General features: G+C 40.5%; 2 protein-coding genes across 2 annotated transcripts; both read right to left on the reverse strand.

Annotated features, from left to right (window-relative positions):
- Positions 1-1,940: 1,940 nt before the first annotated feature.
- On the reverse strand, positions 1,941-17,205 carry LOC135558839 (cyclin-dependent kinase 5). Its single transcript, XM_064993004.1, has 12 exons — positions 16,666-17,205; positions 16,046-16,134; positions 15,618-15,685; positions 15,364-15,424; positions 15,119-15,175; positions 9,463-9,558; positions 9,263-9,337; positions 9,066-9,162; positions 4,836-4,907; positions 4,584-4,642; positions 4,295-4,375; positions 1,941-3,590 (listed from the first exon to the last, which is right to left on the reverse strand). The coding sequence occupies exons 1-12, from the start codon at positions 16,700-16,702 to the stop codon at positions 3,504-3,506; spliced, it is 879 nt and encodes a 292-aa protein (XP_064849076.1). The 5' UTR covers positions 16,703-17,205; the 3' UTR covers positions 1,941-3,503.
- Positions 17,206-18,701: 1,496 nt separating this feature from the next.
- Positions 18,702-24,444, reverse strand: LOC135558840 (mitochondrial potassium channel ATP-binding subunit-like). The gene is made up of 6 exons (XM_064993005.1): positions 24,407-24,444; positions 23,649-23,863; positions 20,627-20,718; positions 20,326-20,454; positions 19,971-20,104; positions 18,702-19,692 (listed from the first exon to the last, which is right to left on the reverse strand). Exons 2-6 carry the CDS (start codon positions 23,660-23,662, stop codon positions 19,573-19,575), a joined length of 489 nt encoding a protein of 162 aa, XP_064849077.1. The 5' UTR covers positions 23,663-23,863; positions 24,407-24,444; the 3' UTR covers positions 18,702-19,572.
- Between the last annotated feature and the right edge of the window lie 236 nt (positions 24,445-24,680).

Raw genomic sequence — 24,680 nt, forward strand, 5'->3', positions numbered from 1 at the left:
GATGTCGTCGACCTTCTTTTCAAAATGGTTGACGAAGTCATCTGCAGAGAGGGAGGAGGGGGGGGGAGGGGGAGGAGGATTCAGGAGGGAGGAGAAGGTGGCAAAGAGCTTCCTAGGGTTAGAGGCAGATGCTTGGAATTTAGAGTGGTAGAAAGTGGCTTTAGCAGCAGAGACAGAGGAGGAAAATGTAGAGAGGAGGGAGTGAAAGGATGCCAGGTCCGCAGGGAGGCGAGTTTTCCTCCATTTCCGCTCGGCTGCCCGGAGCCCTGTTCTACTACTAAGTTGAAGTTGGAAGGCTTGGATGATCTGAATTTCTCTGATGGGACTGGCGCAAAGGAATTCATGGTTAAATCTCTGCTGTACTGTGATGCCACAACTGATGATGTGACATTGTCTTGGTTTTGACTGTATTTGACAGTGACATTGTGGTCTGGTCTGTCATGATGAACATAGTGGGGGTCTATCATAAATTTACCACCAGGGTTTACCACCTTTCCTTTCCAAGCCAACAGGTAAACACAGACATAATGCATTGTAACAATTATGATGCAAGCGTAAATCAAATCTACAATGAATTCATTTTAAAGTCAGATTAACAGTAAAAGAAGTGGTAAACTTGCTATGCTACAGTTTTATGAATACTCTATACAATGTACTGTCTCCTTCTACAATCTTTACTCATCTCTGCCCTCCTCTCCTTCTCCTTACTGCCAGTCAAAGAACAGCAGAGCAGCAGCCACACATTACTCAGTAGTCTAAAGCTGAATATGGACATTGTCCTGTCATATTTTAATAATACCGGCAATACTGGTTGTGCCTATTGATTCAAGTCTTTTCATGGATATTTTATAGCATAATTAATTACAGCCTAGTAGATGACAGTGTTATATATTTATGTCAACACAATAGTCTAAAGACCTTTATTCTGGCAGTTTAAGTATAATGTGAATTGTTATTGCATCTTACCTCTTTTCCTTCTTGCATGACCATTGTCTCTTGACCATTATCAGCCTTGTTACGCATTACTTTGCTGGGAACCAGATGGTTCATTTCCGTGTTCTGTGGTAGCCTACTCTACAATCTTCATGGTCATGAAAAATCATCATGCCAAAATTAGGCTTGGGGTTGTGCAATATTCAGTGACCATGAAGTATTGAACATGGGGATGAGATGCTGGGATGTTTTCTGACCAATTTTTGCAGGTCAAGTTACTGTATGTTATATTTCTGTAAGACTAAAGTTTACAGAAGCTCTGCTTATACCTGGTTCTCATATGCGTCCTTCGTCCTGATCTTGCCCACATTCGGATTGTGCCCACATTTTTAGACAAGTGTAGACGATTAAAGTGGAGTATGGATTATAGTATTTCTCACCCTGTTGGAGGCCTACAGACAGCTGTGGAACTGAACTAGGTTAATCTGGCTCTATGTACTGTAGATGTGATATATCATTTGTGATTGACCTTAAGTAGTCATTAAATACTTTATACCCTCTCTTTATCAAGTGTAACGTTCTCAATTGTATGTGAAGCGTGATGGATTATCTGTAAATGTAATCAGCATTGTTTGGTGCATCGGTTAATCAGTGTAGATCAGATCATCCACCCCTACACAACGTGATATTACGATGCCTCCCTCCATATGGCTTCCTTCAACTACTTGGACCGGTTGTGTAACTGGGGTCTTGGCAATAATATTAGGGGCTAAAGGTAACTTTAAAATCATTGGTCTGTAATCATGATAACAGCTTAACTGAAACTCACTCATCCCTGTTGCACTTGCTGGTGCGTAGGGCAGAAAGTTGCAACAAAGGCTCTCCACTTTGGACATCTTCTCCACCGTGCCCCAGCTGATATTGACAGGGCTCAGTTTTGACTTGAACAGAAAATAAATGGGCAAATTGTAAATCATTTTCCACACAACAAAAAGCAGAACAAGAAACAACTTCTGAGTCCACTTTATTGAACTGTCGTGTTTTGAAATTTCGAGACCACTGACTGACAGCAAGTGTCTAAATACTTAACCCAAGTCCTACAATAAAACTATGATAACAGGAAAGTGCAAAGTTCACACGTAATTCTAAATAAAGATTAAAATCATGTCATATTTAAACTAATATTCTACAGTACTCTTCTCTAAAATAAGCACGGGGAATTGCTCGTCTTTACATGTGATAATGGAATCTTGTGACGCTCCAACTCAACTCGGATGCAAACACACACACACACACAGCCAAAGCATTAAAGAACTAAGTGTCACACATTTCATTATTTTAATAAGGAGAACATTGCAACTCATGAAAGGTAATGTGTTGTATATATATAAAAAAAGAGACTAAATGCATACATAAGCAGACATTCAATTATCAATAAATACATGCATTCTATTCTTTTCTCTTACATCAAAATGAAATATTTTCCCTATTGATCAAAACCAAAGTTTTGGTAGCTGACAGCAACCTCAAAAGAGGAGTTAAAAATGTTGGCTTTCGTGGGATAAGTAGCGACTACCTGGAGTAAAATAACACTGCAAAACATACTAGTTCAAGTTACCCATCTGCGTGAACACAGCTAAAGTCAGTGGTGCAAAACAACCGTAATGTAGTAATATAGGTATCAACGGATGTCCGCCGCTCTCACTTCACTTTCATTAAGCTATAAGACATCAGGTCAATGAGTAAAGATGGTAGAAAGTTACAAAATTAAACTAAAAAAATAAAAGCAGTTACTCAAGTACCGTACGTATGGTCCACTGTTCATAACCCATATGTTGACCCCGTCTTTGTGTTCAACTTTACTTGACCGCGGACAAGATCTAAACTATTTTAAAAAAGAAAAAACGCCATTTACCCAAAGTGCACAAAAAAAAATCAATCTAATACAAAAAAGCTAAATAGAGAGCCTGAGAAGTAACTGATGAATATAAATAAACCTCCCCCTCTGTTTTACAATCTCCTATTAAAGTAAGTGGAAAATGGTTTAGACTATGATGAAGGACAAGGAAGACGGTCTCCAATCTTATCACAAACTATTAATGCAATATTGACACGTTAATAACAGCAGTGGCACAAACACTATTTGAAGAATGTATCCAAATAACTACATTTTTGCCAGTACATTATGCAGCACACTAATGCAATTGTTCAAACCGCTTACTCTGCAGTGCAGCTGTTGGCTCAGAATGATTCACTGTTTCTCTGGGTGCAGAATTGTTCATCGCTACATGTTATGTTCCTATGTCAGTGCGCTTAATGTGCTTAACAGACAAAGAGAAGACAAACCGGCTTGCTAATAGAATCTAAAATCTTGCAGAGCAGACAAGGACTCAATTCCATTAGGAGGCACAACAGGATATACTGAAGGGAAGTCTTAGTTAAAACAGGTGCTGCTGGGAGATGAGTCTTGCAGGGAGTCAGGATAGACAGGTCCTGTTAGAGATGGAGAGAAAGAGGATTGAGGCCAATGTCTGAGGTTCAGTTAAGTGACGTGTGTTTTGGCATCTCATCTACGGTGGGCAGAAATCAGCAAAGTAGGGGTGCTGCAAGGCCTCCTCTGCAGAGATCCTCTGGACAGGATTACACTTCAAAAGATTCTAAAAGAGAGAGAGAAAAAAAAAAAGAGAGAGAATGTGACTAAAAATATGCGTTTGTACGGAAACATTTCTTGAGCATTCAAGCAGTTTCTAGACCCACAGGCGCAACATCGCAAAACTTCTGGGAACGCTTGCGAAACAGAACAGGGTTTGGGAAGTCCAAAATTATTCCTTTGTTGGCCAACATCGCTATGACGTCGCCAACAAGTGTGATCGAGGATTTCTATTGGAGAGCAGTTTTAGTCTAGTATCTTCATGGGAGTACCATACAGCAGTGCACAGTTGGCCCAGCGTTGTTAGAGAAAGGTTTGGTCAGGGTAGGCCGTCATTGTAAAATAAGAATTTGTTCTTAACTGACTTGCCTAGTTAAATAAATACAATTAATACTGTACTGTCTTTGATTCAAGTTAGGTTTGGGAAAAAGCCTTGCACTGGCTCCACCTGGTGGTAAGTTGATTTTCCCAGTTTAGCGGTCAACTAGTTACAAACTACACAACTCCAGACACATGCATGCTGCTTTAATGCCACTTGTGTGGGTTTGCAACATATGTATCTGTGCAAACATATGAATTCAGAGCTATACAATAGAAGAGTGAAGGACATTGGATTGTAAATTGATGTTAACATCAAGGGATGGTATAGCATGATAATACATTGTATACTGAATAATATAAAATGGTCATGGGGGGGGGGGCAATACTAACCTGTAGCAGATCCCGTCCTGTGCTACTGAGTTTGGGGACAACATTCACCAGTGAGGTCGTGGCTGGATACATGGGGTACGGCTGTAGACAACAACAAAAAACAATGTAAACAAACGGCAGAGCAGAAAATATTTGTTCCTTCTCTTAGAGATGAATCTGTGATCTGGAAACTGCCATTCATCTCATACCTTGTAAATCAAATAAATCACATTTTTTTCCTGACAGGCAGTAGAAAACATGGATTTCTATATGATCAACTGTAATTCACAAAATGAGTGGGTTTGACTACCTTGTAGTCTGGGAGCTTTGTCATTGTCTGCCACTGTTCTTCAGTTGGTGTACCCAACAATGTGCCACAACAGCATTAAGGAATGACTTGTCACCACTAAATAGGACTCGTCAAGTTGAGTCATTACAATAGATTTCATCTCAACAAAGTGGACCAACTTTAGTTCATGTGTTCTGTTTCTACATACCACACAACAAATGGACAGTGTGCTGAACTTGGTGGTTAACTATCGAAAAACATCTCGGAAAGGATATCTGAAGATCCTCTTCAGCTGGTCGTCGACGTCATTACCCGGGAAAAGAGGCCTTCCAGCGTTTGCCAACTCTAAAAAATAAATAAAAGATAAGTTATTGTAGACTCAAAAAAAGACAGGAGGCAGACCTGCCAACCTTAAATCATTTTTACGAGTACCACTTCAGCATGGCATTGGACCCCATGGCAGCGAGCGTGTGAAAACCCCACAGATCAAATCATAGGCAAATGCACCTGTTTTTAGCCTAATAAAGATGTTGGCAGAAGACTCCCAGTATGAATGGTAGGCTATAGACCAGGGCTCTCCAACCCGGTCCCTGGAGAGCTACCATTCTGGAAGTTTTTTGTTCCAACCCGTATCTAGTGCTACTGATTCTAATAATTAGCTGGTTGATGAACTGAATCAGGTTGGTTACAACTGGGGTCGAAACGAAAAACTACAGGAGGCTAGCTCTCCAGGAACAGGGTTGGAGTTCCCGGCTATAGACCGTTATGGGTACTTCATAATTGGCTGGTCTTCAGTAGCTCACTAAAAAGCTAATGTCAGTGGCCCCCTCAGGAGGTTAGAGTATTTTGAAAAACCTGTAACTGCCATAAATTATATCAAACAATGTAGCCAACACAGTTGTCTAGTCAAATATTTCCGAATTCGATTCCTTGAGTACCACCAACAGTACACATTTTAATTTTAGCCCCGGACAAGCACACCTGATTCAACTTGTCAACTAATCATCCTTCCGCCAATTAGTTGAATCTGGTGAGTTTGTCCAAGGCAACAACAAAAATCAGTTCTGTTGGGGGGACTTGAGGACTGAAGTTGGGAAACACTGGTCTAGTATTTGATCCTAAATGAAATTGAGGTCTCAATGACGCTCACATTTTTTCTCGGTTAAATTTAGGGGTAATGATTATTCTAATTAATAGGTGTATTTATATAGATGGTCTTGTGAAAATGTAAAGTGGCTTCTTAATTTTGTTTGGGGACAAAATTCTAAATTAATTCAATTACTGGATGCAATGTAGTAGTCTGGCTTACTGTAGGCTATTTGGAATATGAAACAACCGAACTAGGCCTATATGAGCTTGTTTCAGATCTCCATCCCTGACCTCATCCATCAAGTTAGGTCTGACTAATACCATTCATTCAACATGCCTTGTCATCGGCTGATTTTTAAACGGAATGTCAGCAACCACCTCTCCTGTGTTCCAAAGGCACGTTGTGTTAGCTAATCCAAGTTGATCATTTTGAAAGGCTAATTGATCATTAGAAAAGCCTTTTGCAATTATGTTAGCACAGCTGAAAACTGTTGTTCTGATTAAAGAAGTAATAAAACTGGCCTTCTTTAGACGAGTTGAATATCAGGAGCATCAGCATTTGTGGGTTCGTTGACAGGCTCAAATGTCTACACTGTATTTCTGATCAATTAAATGTGCTTTTTTTTCAAAAACAAAGGACATTTCTAAGTGACTCCAAACTTCTGCACGGTAGTGTATACATAGGGGATTGGAAATGTTGCAGACAATTACATTGATGGAAGCAACAATCTATCCGCAATATTAAAGCTGATCCACCCACAAAACAAAAAAAAAAGTATCTTCATATTAGTGTCCTTTAGGAGTGGTTTCTTTGCAGCAATTCTAACATGAAGGTCTGATTGACGCAGTCTCATTTGAACAGTTGATGTGTCTCTTACTTGAACTCTGTGAAGCATTTACTTGGCCTTCAATCTGAGGTGCAGTCAACTCTAATTAACTTATCCTCTGCAGCAGAGGTAACTTTGGGTCTACCTTTCCTGTGGTGGTCCTCATGAGTGCCAGTTTCATCATAGCGCTTAACAGTTTTTGCAACTGCACTTGAAGAAATATTCAAAGTTCTTGAAAGTTTCCGGATTGGCTGACATTCATGTCTTAAACAATAGACTGTAGTTTCTCTTTGCTTATTTCAGCTGTTCTTGCCATAATATGGACTTGATCTTTTACCCAATAGGGCTATCTTCTGTATACCAACCCTACCTTGTCACAAACACAACTGATTAGCTCAAACGCATTAAGAAAAGGTGACTACCTCATTAAGCTGGTTGAGAGGATGCCAAGAGTGTGCAAAGCTGTCATCAAGGCAAAGGGTTTTGTTGACACTCAACGTCAACAAAACTAAGGAGATGATTGTGGACTTCAGGAAACAGCAGAGGGAACACCCTCCTATCCACATCGATGGAACAGTAGTGGAGAGAGTAGCAAGTTTTAAGTTCCTCGGCATACACATCACAGACAAACTGAATTGGTCCACTCACACAGACAGCATCGTGAAGAAGGCGCAGCAGCGCCTCTTCAACCTCAGGAGGCTGAAGAAATTCGGCTTGTCACCAAAAGCACTCACAAACTTCTACAGATGCAAAATCGAGAGCATCACCGCCTGGTACGGCAACTGCTCCGCCCTCAACCGTAAGGCTCTCCAGAGGGTAGTGAGGTCTGCACAACGCATCACCGGGGGCAAACTACCTGCCCTCCAGGACACCTACACCACCCGATGTTACAGGAAGGCCATAAAGATCATCAAGGACATCAACCACCCGAGCCACTGCCTGTTCACCCCGCTATCATCCAGAAGGCGAGGTCAGTACAGGTGCATCAAAGCTGGGACCGAGAGACTGAAAAACCGCTTCTATCTCAAGGCCATCAGACTGTTAAACAGCCACCACTAACATTGAGTGGCTGCTGCCAACACACTGACACTGACTCAACTCCAGCCACTTTAATAATGGGAATTGATGGGAAATGATGTAAATATATCACTAGCCACTTTAAACAATGCTACCTTATATAATGTTACTTACCCTACATTATTCTTCTCATATGCATACGTATATACTGTACTCTATATCATCGACTGCATCCTTATGTAATACATGTATCACTAGCCACTTTAACTATGCCACTTTGTTTACATACTCATCTCATATGTATATACTGTACTCGATACCATCTACTGTATCTTGCCTATGCTGCTCTGTACCATCACTCATTCATATATCCTTATGTACATATTCTTTATCCCCTTACACTGTGTATAAGACAGTAGTTTAGGAATTGTTAGTTAGATTACTTGTTGGTTATTACTGCATTGTCGGAACTAGAAGCACAAGCATTTCGCTACACTCGCATTAACATCTGCTAACCATGTGTATGTGACAAATAAAATTTGATTTGATTTGATTTTTGGCTACTTTGAAGAAAATCAAACATTATTAAAATATATTTTCAATTGTTAAACACTTTTTTGATTACTACATGATTCCCTATGTGTTATTTCATAGTTTAGATGTCTTCACTATTATTCTACAAATCAGAACTAGTCAAATAAATGAGTTGGTGTGTCCAAAGTTGACTGGTACTGTATATGAAAAGGTAAATTAAGAACTGATTCATTAACATAGGCCTACTAAACTTTCACAGACCGACATAACCTGTGAAGGATGGTATTAGCGGAACAGCTCTCCGCCATGTACGTTTCCAGCCACACAGCGACGTGCACAGAACTACCGCAACACGTTTCCTTGCTTGTTGACACACTCGTGCCTGCTACTGTTGGGGAGATCAAAGCATGTGCGGACTAGAAAGTGTTCTCGCTTAGTTGACTAAACTTTGTAGCCAAATACCTGTGTTATAATGACGCCGTAGCGCTTTAACTAACTACAAAATAATATTTGTTATGTGCTTGCCTAACTTATGCAATTTGTTAGTCCGTGTATTTGGCAAACAGTTTGTTCAACTTCACAATTGTTTCTACCCTTTTCCTCATACAGCAGTGGTACGCGAAGGGGAGAGATGCCATCCAGCTCAAAAGAGGAAAATAGTACTACGATTACAGGTGCCGCAGGAGCGGAGGGCTAGAGATTATTTCCAAAGATTGTCTATTAGCCTCTTCCTCCCTGTTTTTTTCTCTTCGACCAAGCCCTCTGATTGGTTCTGCTCCAACTTCAGACGGCCAAAGTCAAAAACCACAAGGTGCCGACTAGATGCCTCTTTTTGTGTACTTTAGGGTCGTTTTTCATACCAGCATACTTTGTCTTCAAATTACGTGCTTGGTATGCAGCAACACATGTGGCAGGTTGGCAGGTCTGCAGAGGCCCCAACTTATTTGAGCGTTATAAAACACAGGTGTGAACAGACCGTAAGATCATCCCCCTTGAATTCGCGTCTCAATTTTTTTAACCTTGACGTTACACATACCTGCAAATATGCATCCAGCAGACCACATGTCAATGGAGGTAGAATAAAGCTTGGCACCGAAGAGCACATCTGGGGGCCTATACCACAACGTCACAACCTTCAGGAGAGAGAGAGAGAAGCTTGAGTGTCACCAGTAAGTTAGGCCAGTATCCCAATGAATCGTGTAATTGCATATAAACATGTAGTCAATATCCCACCTCTGCTGAGTAACATCTCACTGGGATTCCAAAGGCTCGAGCCAGGCCAAAGTCAGCCAGCTTCAATTCCCCATTCTAAATTAAGCAAATCATACCACGTTTAAAAAGGGAAATACTTTCTCACTAACTAAGCAACAACATTTCTGTTAGGACTTTCTAGAACTAGAAATTAAAAAACGGTCAATATTCCACAGACTTACCCTGTTGATGAGAAGGTTCTGTGGCTTCAGGTCTCTGTGGAGAACATTCCGACTGTGGCAGAAGGCAAGCCCCTTCAACAGCTGGTACATGAATGACTGCACATACAGAAAGTAGGGGAAGACCAAGTTAAGCACAGAGATAAAGAAACACAAGGCAGTAATACTACAGTATTCTCACTCAATGAGATTTACAAACTTTTCCCCTTGTCAGCACATTTGTAACAAAATATTTACATATTGCCAAGCAAAAACAAATATATTAAAAAAAAAAAAAATTTGGCCACAAAATCCTGAAGGGACAGAGCTCTAATGATGGGACATCATTAGAGCCATATTCTGCTCCTTATTTGAATCTCAATTAGGGCCGTGACGATTATGGAATTTGGGGTAACAAATTCATTGACATCAGGGATGCAAACTGATGAGGGCCCAAAATGGTGACACTTTTTGTTGTTGCATTGAAACAATCACAAAAATCCCTGCTCGGGGGGAATGCAGGTTAACTAATTAAAGCAACAAAGAATATGATCTACATGATCAGTCTCTGTGTGTAAAATAAAAAAAGTGGTTAATGTGAACCTAACCCAACTAAAAACTGTAAGGAAAGCAATCCAATGTCATTTGTTGCCTTGATTTTACTGCAAATGACATTTAAGTCCTGGGAAAAAAAAAAAAAAAAAAAAACACTAATATTGCAGTTAGCCTTTATAATATAATGCCTGTGACCACACACACATCTAAATATTGCATTTGGGAAAAATAACATCTTAAACCTAGGATGCATAGGTCTGGTCACGTTTGTTTTGTTGCTGTATTGATCCCCAAAAATATCATCATCTAATATTCCAGGAATTCCTTAAATAATGTGTCTTTAATGTTCCAACATCATCGTTTTGTTTTTTTAAATTTCTTTAAAAAAAATAGTTTTTTGCATCACTACCAAGTTTTCATGTGGGTCAAATATGACCTGCATGTATTTCCTACGGAAATCACTGCATTGCGCTCGACAAACTGACCTTGCTTTTTGCTACAACAACAAAAATCCAAGTAATTGATAACATATTTATGGTGTGACAAAAGAGAGCCATGCCACCACCACTCAGAGCAGCCAGGACCAGAAAAGGTGCCAGCTCTGCCCAAGTGCAAAGGATAGAAAAGTCAGCTGCTGGTGTTCTCAGTGCAACACACCCGTCTGCACAGAGCAGTCACATGCTTGTGGTTTGTAACAAATGGATGGACTAAGACAGCATCACACACGCAGACTTTGTTCCTTTTAGTGTTCATGTTTTCTGAATTCACAATTGTTTGTGTGGTCGTTTATAATTGATGATGAACTTTGGATTTTCAAATAAACATGTTTTTACAATATTTCAAAAACATTTAAGGTGGTTTTACAGTGCCTTGCAAAAGTATTCATCGCCCCTTGGCGTTTTTCCTATAATGTTGCATTACAACCTGTAATTTAAATGGATTTTTATTCAAATTTAATGTAATGGACATACACAAAATAGTCCAAATTGGTGAAGTGAAATTAAAAAAATAACTTAAGTTTCAAGAAATTCTCAAAAAAAAAAAATATGGAAAAGTGGTGTGTGCATATGTATTCACCCCCTTTGCTATGAAGCCCCTAAATAAGATCTGGTGCGACCTGGCCAAGATAAAGCAAAGCAGCGCGACAAAAACAACAGAGTTACACACAAACAAACGTAGGAAGCGGCGCAGGTCCTAATCCAGGCACTTGTCATCTCCCGTCTGGATTACTGCAACTCGCTGTTGGCTGGGCTCCCTGCCTGTGCCATTAAACCCCTACAACTCATCCAGAACGCCGCAGCCCGTCTGGTGTTCAACCTTCCCAAGTTCTCTCACGTCACCCCGCTCCTCCGCTCTCTCCACTGGCTTCCAGTTGAAGCTCGCATCCGCTACAAGACCATGGTGCTTGCCTACGGAGCTGTGAGGGGAACGGCACCGCAGTACCTCCAGGCTCTGATCAGGCCCTACACCCAAACAAGGGCACTGCGTTCATCCACCTCTGGCCTGCTCGCCTCCCTACCACTGAGGAAGTACAGTTCCCGCTCAGCCCAGTCAAAACTGTTCGCTGCTCTGGCCCCCCAATGGTGGAACAAACTCCCTCACGACGCCAGGACAGCGGAGTCAATCACCACCTTCCGGAGACACCTGAAACCCCACCTCTTTATGGAATACCTAGGATAGGATAAAGTAATCCTTCTCACCCCCCCCCCCTTAAATGATTTAGATGCACTATTGTAAAGTGGCTGTTCCACTGGATGTCATAAGGTGAATTCACCAATTTGTAAGTCGCTCTGGATAAGAGCGTCTGCCAAATGACTTAAATGTAATGTAATGTAGTCAATAACACAAAAGAAAAATCTTTGTACAGTGTGTGCCAATGTAGAAGTAGAAATAAAGTCCACCTGTGTGCAATCTTAAGTGTCACATGATCTCAGTACACACACACACCTGTTTTGAAAAGCCCCAGAGTCTGCAACACCAGTAAGCAAGGGGCAACACCAAGAAAGCGGCACCATGAAGACCAAGGAGCTCTCCAAACAGGTCAGGGACAAAGTTGTGGAGAAGTACAAATCAGAGTTGGGTTATAAAAAAATATCAGAAACTTTGAACATCCCACAGAGCACCATTAAATCCATTATTAAAAATGGAAAGAATATGGCACCATAACAAACCTGAGAGGGCCGCCCATAAAAACTCACGGACCAGGCAAGGAGGGCATTAACCAGAGAGGCAACGAAGAGACCAAAGACAACCCTGAAGGAGCTGCAAAGCTCCACAGCGGAGATTGGAGAATCTGTTCATAGGACCACTTTAAGTCGTACACTCCACAGAGTTGGGCTTCACGGATGAGCAGCCAGAAAAAAGCCATGGCTTAAAAATAAAAACAAGCAAACACATTTGGTGTTCGCAAAAAGGCATGTGGGAGACTCCACAAACATATGGAAGAAGGTACTCTGGTCAGATGAGACTAAAATGTAACTTTTTGGCCATCATGGAAACTCTATGTTTGGCACAAACCCAACACCTCTCTTCACCCCGAGAACACAATATTTTTCCATATCTGCAGGGACTGGGAAACTGGTCAGAATTGAAGGAATGACGGATGGCTCTAAATATAGGGTAATTCTTGAGGGAACATGTTTCAGTCCTCCAGAGATTTGAGACTCGGACAGAGGTTCACCTTCCAGCAGGACAATGACCCAAAGCATACTGCTAAAGCAAAACTTGAGTGGTTTAAGGGGAAACATTTAAATGTCTTGGAATGGCCTAGTCAAATCCCAGACCTCAATCTAATTGAGAATCTGTAGTATGACTTAAAGATTGCTGTACACCAGCAGAACCCATCCAGCTTGAAGGAGCTGGAGCAGTTTTGCCTTGAAGAATGGGCAAAAATCCCAGTGGCTAGATGGGATATGTCTCTATAAGCTTGTCACAAGAGACTTGCAGCTGTAATTGCTGCAAAAGGTGTCTCTACAAAGTACTGACTAGAGGGGTGAACAGTTATGTACACTCAAGCTCAGTTTGTGTTATTTCTTGTTTGTTTCACAATAAAAAAGATTTTGCATCTTAAAAGTGTTAGGCATGTTGTGTAAATGAAATCATACAAAACACCCAAATAAATAAATTATAATTCCAGGTTGTAAGGCAACAAAATAGGAAAAATGCCAGGGGGGAGGAATACTTTTCGCAAGAAACTGTATTTTGTTCTTCACACTGAAAGGTTGAATGTGAAACTTTGTAAGATTGATTGTAAGAAACATGTGCTCATATTTTCAATAGCTGTAATGAATTTTCATAATATATTATCATTGAAATGTGTATCAAACTGTTGAAGAGCGACTAAAAACATTTCAAACAAAATAATTATTGAAATGTACAAATCACTCAAAAATAATTATGTTCCACAAAATTGATCATATTTTAGACACATAAATAAAACAGAAATTATATTAATGGGGTCATTTTGACCCGGCATATGCATTCTTGGGGCGCCATGTTTACTCTGCATCCTAGGGTTAAAGTAGAAATAGAAAGAAACAAACAGGCATTCTGTGGCCACTATAGTAGACATCGAACAAGTACACAAGGCTACATGTGTGCAAAAATACCCCCCCCCTAACTCACATAAGTGTTACTGTCAAGTTCAACACAACAAAAGCAATAGCTTTGGGCTACACTGCACATTATTACACTGTACACCTTCTGCCTATGGACATCAGTTCTACAATGTGCCAGCAGAGCATGATACCCTTTGTTGGCATAATCTCTTTCAGGCAGCGAGTATACCAGTGGCATATCCCTTTCTATCCAATTTATTGAAAGAGGGAAAGTGTGTGACATTTCATTCACTTCTATTGGCATCCAGCTTAAGCCAGGCCCCAGCTACAGCTACACTTGATCCCTGAATCCACTTGTTTAACAAGCAACGCCTCATTTTCACCTAATTCTCTCATTCTGAAAATGAACCACAGAGGGAAAACATTAGTTCGCTAGGAAACATTTCACACAGATTGCCAGGGTCCAGTAAGCAACTACCACATAATAACGTGATGAACAGTGTTGTGCCGAAAATCCCCCCACGTGAAAGCGCATGCAGGCAAGAAAATGGCACTGCTCAAATCCCCCTCCCCCTTCTAATTTCCTTAATTTTGTGGCTCGAGTCAAATACTTTGTGGCACACACACTACTGGTCAACATGAGCTACCAAAATGATTCATAAGTATGCCAGGCCTTGCAGTCCCAAGAAAGAAGGGGGGGGGGGGGGGGGTTCAGCATGCAAGAAAATGGCCTTGCCTACATTCTTCCCCCCACCTAATTTCCTAAATTTTGTAGCTAGAGTCAAATACTTTCTATAGAACAAACATCACGTCAGGACAGGAAACGGAAATGAATAATTAATGTATGCGTGTTATATTAAAAATAGAGGGAGTAAAATGTAGGCAAGCAATAAACATTTCAGAACAACTACTAGTCGAATAAGACATGGATGAGATGATGAATTTTGGCAAAAATATTTATTTATAGACTAATACACTTGAAACAGATAGCCAAACCAAAAACTGCAGACCAAAAACTGCCGACATTACTAATGCCTCACCAGCAAACAAACCGACAAACGTGATCAGAAAACTCAACTAGCAAGCTGCAGCAATAAAGAATTGAGTACATGCGCGTTCATGCAAGGGGGGGGATTCTGGCAGGGGGAAGATTTTCGGCACAACACCGACAAGGAGTAGTATACCAGTTAATACTATAGCAAATTGGTTAGGTTACTAACGTTAGCTCATCTGATGTTGTAACGTTAGCTGTCTGACTTTATTAGCCACTTAATTTTCACACTAACTGAAAGATTTTATCTGCTCACTACGTCACCTATTTTGGACTCAAATTTCACCTAAAGGTCACCCTGTGTCAAGCAAATGGACATGGTTATTGTCATAACTGTCATTTTTTGTAGAAAAGTATTTTGAGCTTGTCATGGATCATAATGCATCTTAGAAAATGATCTACAACAGAGCATTGTTAACATCTCGGTTTAAAATAAACTAATGATAATGTTTTTTGTTATTGTTATAATTGGTCGGTGACACGATAATTGTGCCAGGACCTAATAGCAATGACTCACCTTGACAGTTTCTGGATCTAGGTCTCCATTGCAGCTGTCAAAATACTTCTTTAGATCCTGTGGTTGTAAACAACAGAAGTTCTATCAGCAACATTACATGTCTTCTCATCATATCAAACTGGTGAAAAGTACAAAACCCTTATAGTTGAACCTGCGGTCAAATCTACTTTACAATGGTCAGTCAAATTTATTGGCAAATTGTCATAACTACAAACTCCTCTTTATACAATAATGTCAACACTCACCTGGTCACAAAATTCAAACACCAATGTTAACTTCTTGTCACTGTGCAGAACATCATGCAACCTTGGGAAAACAAAATGAATTGTCAATTAAACTCTTTGCATAGCTAGATATTTAATCTAATGCTAATTACAACACTCTTGAAAAGTAACTTACTACTACTTACTAAGTCAGGCCGGTCTAACTATGCTATGCCATAAATACATTGAGCCACCTATGCATTTTCAGAATTTGACACATTTCACTTCAGACCTACCTCACAATGTTTTTATGCTTCAGTTCCTTCAGGAGGCAAATTTCTCGCAGGGCAGAACTTGGGACCCCCTACATGAAACAAGGGGTGTAATCATTAGCCAAACAGCTGCTAAAACAAGAATTTTAGTTAGGTCCTAATTTCAGGTAGGTCCCTCCATGGCACTGTAAAAAAAACTTGCAGTCGTAAGCAAGTGACAAAGTGGTGTCATTTGAAAACTCGAGTCCTATCAAACAGACCAGTAAACATTTCACACCTGCAGTGGGAGCTCTCTTCGTGCTTGATGCCGTGTGTGAAATGTTTTGCAACATAATCTGCTTTATGAATACGCCCTAGCGTACAGCAGCAACCAAATTGAGCCATCAAAAAATGTGCTAACCAGTTGGACAGCAAGCTAAAGTAGCTGTATTTGTAGTCTCAAAAATGCCTACCTCATCGTCGTCATCCAATCTCACTCTTTTCAAAGCCACGATTTCATGAGTTTCTCTGTTTTTTGCTTTGAAAACAGTTCCATATGTACCTGGAGAAAGAAATCACAACGTTTGCTAGCGAGCTTGACTGAATGGGTTGTGCTAATTAGCAAGGTAGTTAGCTAACTTGCCCTGGACTGGGCTAACTAGTTTAATTATTTACATATAATAATGAAAAGCTAACTAGCAGCCAACTTCAACTAATTTAACCAGGTGCCGACGAGAATATAACTTATGTTACATATTTTTATTGATACGTCAACATGTCTAGTTAACTAGCTATATTTTGTTAGCACGCAAGCTAACGCGTCAGACAACTAGCTAATAGTAATGTAGGTAACTAACGTTAGCTAAATGTGTCGTAGCTTATGCTTGCTGCTAACGTTAGTAAATACTACCAAATATCTAAACACTATCAAACGTGTCACTTAGCAATGACTTGTCATTTAAAATTACGGATATGATTGCTGCTAACATTACTATTAGCTAGCTATTATTATTATTAGCTAGTAGCAGTCATAGCAATGCTAACGGAAAACATTATCAGCAAGAGAAATCCTGGGAAAGAAACAGACACTTACCCTCTCCAATCTTTTCAAGCTTTTCATACTTCTGCATATTTTGTCAATAAAGCTAGTCTTTAACTAGCTAACTAGTGAAAAGCAGCCCCAGGGTTTGGGGATATTTGTGATACGCGTTAGCTAGCTGTTCTCAGCTACAATGATGCTGCTACATGGGCATCTAAAGGCCAGATTATGAACTGCATGCAAAATTCGCCCATTCCCAGTCAAAAATAATTCTTAAGAACCTGTTTCACTGTCATTCTCATGTGGTCAATCAGAAATGTTTACTAAAAAGCAATACTCCATTTTGTTGCAATGCTCCCTCCTGAATAAATCCCCAATCAGAGGTCCAGTTAAACAGCCTGTTTAAATCCGGTTCGAAGAAGCCTGTTAATGGATTTAGCTAGCCTAGATCCACCATTTTCACATCGTATTATCTGTTCAGACAATGATCATTATAAATGCCCACCCCCTCAAATTCTTGCTCAAATTACTGAAATATACAGGTCAGGTCCAAGTAAATATTTTAAAACCCCAATCACATACTGTATTGTACAGTTAGTGGTCTCTTCCTATTAAGAGCACATGATAAACACTTGCAATTTCTGCAGCCTCGGGGCAAAATAAAATATGATCGCGTTTGTCCACCCATACATTTGGCTTGTATAAAACGGAATTTTACATTGGACCATTAAACAAAAGCAACTTTACACCAACATAAAACTAGTTATCAAGCATATACGTCCTTTTCATTTCTAAGGCAACGGCTATGTCACAAAAGTACATTACGGCAAGTACTTTCAGTTCACATTGTAGGTCTACAGTTTTGTGCTATATTTGGAGTTTGCCATGTGAATTTCATTGCCCCCTGACACAATCCCTAGATGGGGGACTGGGGGTCCTCCCCCAGGAAGATTTTACTGTTTTAAAGCTCATTTCCTGCAATTCTATGTATTTTTACATGGCTAAGTCCTATGACCAGGGTGGGAAAATATGTGTATTCAGGATGCTTTGAACATTAAATGAACACCCAATATTCAACAACTTTGTTACTTTTAGGTTTTTAGGTGATGAAATGTAAAGTATGCTCATATTTTTTTTAGGTGGTTTGACTCTTTATTCAGACAGTAATGAAATGAGATAGGGAGACAGGCAAAATGCTAGAAACAGTGAGACGTTTGGAAGTAGGAATTGATCCCTGTTCCCAGGTGGAAAGTTGTATGTGACATGTGCCGGGGAGTGTTACCACTATGCCAAGTCTCTGCACAGGACATTTTTAGATTGATGGCAGTGGGTAACCACATCATAGATTACAGTTTGCTTGTCCATAGACTGCTTTCAAGGTAAGGACACCTTGATTTTATATTTTGTCATTTGGGTGAACTCAATCTTTAAAATAGGGATGGAAGAGAATCCTACTTGCTCTTCAGAAGGGTTGGTCATCCCTGATCAATGTTTCCCAAGTGCTGTGTGTTTGAAAATGTTCATGTTATAACAATTCATTTCACACAACCTTCAAGAAGTATCTAATGAATATCTATATTCAGATGGTTGAATGCCAAGCGTCACGTCTGGTGGAAACTTGGCACCATCCCTACGGTAAAGCATGGCGGTGGCAGCATCATGTTTTTCAGTGGCAGGAATTGGGAGACTAGTCAGGATCGAGGGAAAGATGAACAGAGCAAAGTATGGAGAGATCATTGATGAAAACCTGCTCTAGAGCACACAGAACCTAAGACTGGGGCGAAGGTTCACCTTCCAATACGACAACGACCCTAAACACACAGCCAAGACAACGCAGGAGTGACTTCGGGACAAGTCTCTGAATGTCCTTGAGTAGCCCAGTCAGAGCCCAATCAAACATCTCTGGAGAGACCTGCAAATAGCTGTGCAACTGACAGAGCTTGAGAGGATCTGCAGAGACAAATGGGAGAATCTCCCCAAATGCAGGTGTGCCAAGCTTATAGCGTCATACCCAAGAAGACTCAAGGTTGTAAGCGCCGCCAAAGGTGCTTCAACAAAGTACTTAGTAAAGGGTCTGAATACTTATGTAAATGTGATATTTCAGTTTTTAATACATTTTCCCACAAAAAATTCAAACCTGTTTCTGCTTTGTCATTATGCGGTATTGTATGTAGATTGATAAAAGGAAAAACAAAAATATAAATTTTAGAAGAAGGCTGTAAGATAACAAAATGTGGAAAAAGTCATGGGGTTTGAATACTATCCGAATGCACTGTAGTCATATCAGATTTCAAATATGTGATTAGTGGAATATTAAAATAAGTGTGGGGAATAACAGTAGTGTTCTTGCTGACAAGCACAGTAATTACCCAATATTTTAGCCCATCGTTAAGAATGAGAATTGTTCTATTGATCAGACTAAACTAAGTAAATAGCTAATAAAATCTCCTGAAGACAATATGACATGCATCTGCCCCTACACTGTACCCAAATTATTTTATATTTAATGTTCCCCTTCTAGAATCAAACTTACAACCTAATTTTATTGAAAACATTGTACATGAAACAGCGCTACCGTGCTGCTCTCTTTAGTTTTATAAACTCAGTAGATAATTTTCTCTCTCCATTCAGCTCCACTCTAATCTTGAGGGAATGTTTCTTTAAAACATGCATCCAATCACCTTGATCCTTTACATAACTAGACCAATCATATGCTTCAATGGGAAGCGGTTCACAGTGCTGTGGCAAGACAGGACAATGATAGTACAATGATAGAGATTCCGCTCGTGATGTTAAATTGCAGGCGCAGATGCTCCGATTTCAAAAGAATTTGTTAACGTGCTGACTATACAATGGACAAATTTGAAAAATAAAAGCAGTACTTTACAATTTGTGAGATATAAGAGGTGTGCCGTGAGAGCGTGAAAGAGGGTCAAATGCGTGCGTTTCTCTCACGGCCAATCAAGTGAGAGTTGGCAGCTCTGCAAAGTACTGTTCACATCTATCCCTCTGATCTCTGCCTGCAGATGATGTCAGCAGCCCTCCTTTGCTCAGCAATTCCAGCCTAGGAAGAGAAGATACCTGTGTGTCCACAGAGATACAATATTAAATAAAAGCACTTACTGTAAAAGCACTTTGTGACAACTGCTGATGTAAAAAGGGCTTTATAAATACATTTGATTGATTGATTGATTGATTGATTGATTGAGAAAAAGGGAATGCATTGAGTATGTGTTTCTGGGGTTTATTGGAGTGGTATAGACTTGTAATAAATCAGGACTTTATAACGTTCTGGGCCGTTCTGGGAGACTCACTCAAAAATCTATGTTTTTTTTCCTCACTAATGTGTTGTCACTTACCCACCACAGGGTTGTATCCATCTGGAAAGCCTGTGAGGAAGCGGTGGTCGTTGGCCTGCTTGGCAGCATTAATGACCTTAGCATCAGTAGCCCCCGCTTACCAAAGCAAATGTTCTCCATCACAGCACAGTGTCCTGCATGGGAGGTATGGGAGGTAAATGTACACAAAGTAACTTTGTTTTTAGTGTTATGACAAAATCACATTAAAAGGCTATGTCATACTGAGGATAGCAACTAAGCGTACTAAAACAGCTCCTGAAGACAGATCCTAGAACAAATCCCCCCCAAAAAACTATCCTCATATGCACTAGAAAACATATACAGCTGTGTGTGTAGATTACAGTAGGATATTTACCTGAATTATGAATCAAATGGCTTGTCCTCTGAGATGGGTCCAGTGTCCGGATATCCAGGCCATCCAACATGATCACACCACTGCTGGGGTCAAAGGAAAGCTCCAGCAAGGAGGCCACTGTAGACTTCCCTGCAGTGTAGGAGAGCCATAACTAATCACATAATTTTCATAAATATATCATTAGGTTCCACATAATTATACTATTTTCAGACTAATGTTTCTACAATCTCATTATAGGCCCCTTGTTTATGTAATCAGATTAATTGAGTGTTTGTTTCCATGGAAACACATGGGACATTACCTCCTGATTCTCCAACGATAGCGACAGTCTTAGAGACGGGGATGATGAGGTTGAAGTTCTTCAGGATCTGTCGGCCAGGTCTCATTGGGTAACTGTAAGAAAAACAAAGAAAAAAATGGCACTCACTGATACAAATAATGTGTGTGTCTGTCTTTGTGTTAATACTATCTTTCTGACATGGTCTTGTCTGAAGGTGACTTTCATGAAGTACACCCATCCTGTCAGAGATTTGTCAGGGATGCGGCTGCACCCTGTCCGTGGAAATGGACGCTCCAAAGACAGGTACTCGAAAACACGGGCCCCAGAGCCGAGGGCTCTCACCAACTGGAAAAAGCATTAGGATATAGTTTCTCATGGCCATATCAACTGATCACCTTTTGAATCCTAGATGGATAGTAATGTATTAGGTGAAACCTGGCACCATCCATACGGTGAAGCATGGTGGTGGCAGCATCATGCTGTGGGGGTGTTTTTCACCGGAAGGGACTGGGAGACTAGTCTGGATTGAGGCAAAGATGAATGGAGCAAAGTACAGAGAGATCCTTGATGAAAACCTGCTCCAGAGCACTCAGGACCTCAGACTGGGGCGAAGGTTCACCTTCCAACAGGACAACAACCCTAAGCACACAGCCAAGACAACGTATTGAGTAAAGGGTCTGAATACCTATGTAAATGTGTTTTTTTTTATATACATTGGAAACATTTCTAATAACCTGTTTTGCTTTGTCATTACGTTGTATTGTGTGTAGATTGATGGGAAAAAATATATTTAATCAATTTTAGAATAAGGCTGTAACGTAAAAAAAAGTTGGAAAATCAAAGCTTCTGAATACTTTCCGAAGGCACTGAAGGACCACAATGGAAATAAGACTTGAACATTTAAACGGTTCACAAGCATGCCAGTCTTGTTGGCTACATTTTGCCTGAAACAATAACGGAACTATTGTATTAGCAAGACTGATAGTTGGACAGTAGGTAGTAGGTCTAGTGACATCTAGTCAGTCACCCAACTCCATGTCTTGGAACTGGTTTATTCTACCTTTTGCTTGCAACAGAGAAATAACTGCAACTGTATGTATCCCTGAGTTAAGATTGAAAAAGGGTCTTACCCATGTCTGCTGCTACTCGCTCCCCTGCCCTAGAAAGCAGGACGCTGTAACCAGCAAATATATTTCATGACCATATGTTTTACTATGTATTTGACATGATATAGATTCTTCAATCTACAGTTAAATTTAAAAATATATATATATATTTTTTTATTTCACCTTTATTTAACCAGGTAGGCTAGTTGAGAACAAGTTCTCATTTACAACTGCGACCTGGCCAAGATAAAGCATAGCAGTGTGAACAGACAGCAACACAGAGTTACACATGGAGTAAACAATAAACAAGTCAATAATACAGTAGAATTTAAAAATAATAATAATAATTTTAAAGAGTCTATATACATTGTGTGCAAAAGGCATGAGGAGGTAGGAAAATAATTAAAATTTTGCAAAAGAGCAGAAAAGTAAATCAATAAAAACAGTACGGGGAGAGGTAGGTAAATTGGGTGGGCTATTTACCGATGGACTATGTACAGCTGCAGCGATCGGTTAGCTGCTCAGATAGCAGATGTTTAAAGTTGGTGAGGGAGATAAAAGTCTCCAACTTCAACGATTTTTGCAGTTCGTTCCAGTCACAGGCAGCAGAGAACTGGAAGGAAAGGCGGCCAAATGAGGTGTTGGCTTTAGGGATGATCAGTGAGATACACCTGCTGGAGCGCGTGCTACGTGTGGGTGTTGTCATCGTGACCAGTGAACTGAGATAAGGCGGAGCTTTACCTAGCATGGACTTGTAGATGACCTGGAGCCAGTGTGTCTGGCGACGAATATGTAGAAAGGGCCAGCCGACTAGAGCATACAGGTCGCAGTGGTGGGTGGTATAAGGTGCTTTAGTAACAAAGCGGATGGCACTGTGATAAACTGCATCCAGTTTGCTGAGTAGAGTATTGGAAGCCATTTTGTAGATGACATCACCGAAGTCGAGGATCGGTAGGATAGTCAGTTTTAGTAGGGTAAGTTTGGCGGCGTGAGTGAAGGAGGCTTTGTTGTGAAATAGAAAGCCGATTCTAGATTTGATTTTGGATTGGAGATGTTTGATATGAGTCTGGAAGGAGAGTTTACAGTCTAGCCAGACACCTAGGTACTTAAAGATGTCCATATATTCTAGATCGGAACCATCCAGGGTAGTGATGCTAGTCGGGCGTGCGGGTGCAGGCAGCGAATGGTTGAAAAGCATGCATTTGGTTTTACTGGCGTTTAAGAGCAGTTGGAGGCCACGGAATGAGTGTTGTATGGCATTGAAGCTCGTTTGGAGGTTAGATAGCACAGTGTCCAAGGAAGGGCCAGAAGTATACAGAATGGTGTCGTCTGCGTAGAGGTGGATCAGGGAATCGCCCGCAGCAAGAGCAACATCATTGATATATACAGAGAAAATAGTCGGCCCGGGAATTGAACCATGTGGCACCCCCATAGAGACTGCCAGAGGACCGGACAACATGCCCTCCGATTTGACACCCTGAAATTAGATCATGGACAACTTATTTGGAGATCAGCGACATCAGAGCAGGTTCCCTCATCGCTCATGTAATTCCCAGTATGTTCTCTCATGTAGCGTGCCACTCTGTTCACCAGATTGCCCAACAGGGGAATTTGAGTGTTCAAGATGGCAGCACCAAAATCAATCTGGGGGGAAAAATACAGGATTGGTTCATTCCATTCCAATTGAGGTGTCTGAAATCACTAAAAATTTCAACACACTAGGAAAATAAGATCAACGACCACTGAAGTTTGGCCTACATGTTACAGTCCAGTACCCTTACAAAAAAAGATTGCAGTTTTGAAACTGTGCAGAAACTGCAATTGACTGTGGTATTTTGGACGCAGTAATTGCAGAATAACTGAACTGCAGTTATACTGCACTGTAACTGCAAAATGACTGCAATCTTTTTTTGTAAGGGTTGTGTTAAGTTGCTCACCACGACAGCACCATGAAGGGCAAAGAGCTGGGGTTTGACAAACTCCCAGAGGATATGCCAGTCGACAGGATGAACTTCAGCACTGCCCCTTCGTCTTGACGTCCGCCAGGCCGATTTGCGGACTGCTCGTTGAGCCAGACCCCAGATATGTCCAGCAGCTTTACTGTCCAGAGAAGTTGCCTGCATTGGCTAATTGTGTTGTGTATAGCCGTGATCTGAAACGAAAACCATAATGTTTGGTTTCAAATATTCAACCCTTATTCAAAGGAGAATGACTAGCATGGCCTGTAAGGGTTCATTCTCAAAAAGAAAACCCCACTAAAATTAATTTCTGGGTGATTACATGTATAATTTACAACAACCTGTAGTGCTATCTTTATTGTGCAAGTTTGACAAACATGGACAACATGAGTTTAACAGCTATGTGGTGGGCTTCTCATTACACTTATTGTTTTGTGGCGGCAGGGTAGCCTAGTGGTCAGTGTTGAACTAGTAACCGGATGGTTGCAAGTTCATATCCTGAGCTGACAAGGTACAAATCTGTCGTTCTACCCCTGGACAGGCAATTAACCCACTGTTCCTAGGCCATCATTGAAAATAAGAATTTGTTCTTAACTGACTTGCCTAGTTAAATAAAGGTCAAATTAAAAATTAACAGATTAAACGAGAGAACTACTAGTCAGTAGTCTTTGAAAATAAGAATTGGTTCTTAACTTACTTGCCTAGTTAAATAAAGGTCAAATAAATGTGAATCTTACAAGTGCATTGGGACACTTCTGGATGGTCGATTGCCACCACTTTTTACAGTAAACGACACTACAACTTTGGGACAGAGGTGGACTAATCCATCAGGGGCGTATTCATTACGCCGATTATGTTGCAAACGTTTCTTAAACTGAATGAAACGGGGAAAAACCTACCTGAATTTGTGCAATATAAACTTTTTTTGCACGTGTTTGGCTAACGATTACACACCTGATCAGCTGACTACCGGAATTAGTCGACGAGCAAGTTGCTCTAACGTGGCTGTCT

The sequence above is a fragment of the Oncorhynchus masou genome, chromosome 17 (genome assembly GCF_036934945.1).
Source record: "Oncorhynchus masou masou isolate Uvic2021 chromosome 17, UVic_Omas_1.1, whole genome shotgun sequence".
Classification (NCBI taxonomy): Eukaryota; Metazoa; Chordata; class Actinopteri; order Salmoniformes; family Salmonidae; genus Oncorhynchus; species Oncorhynchus masou.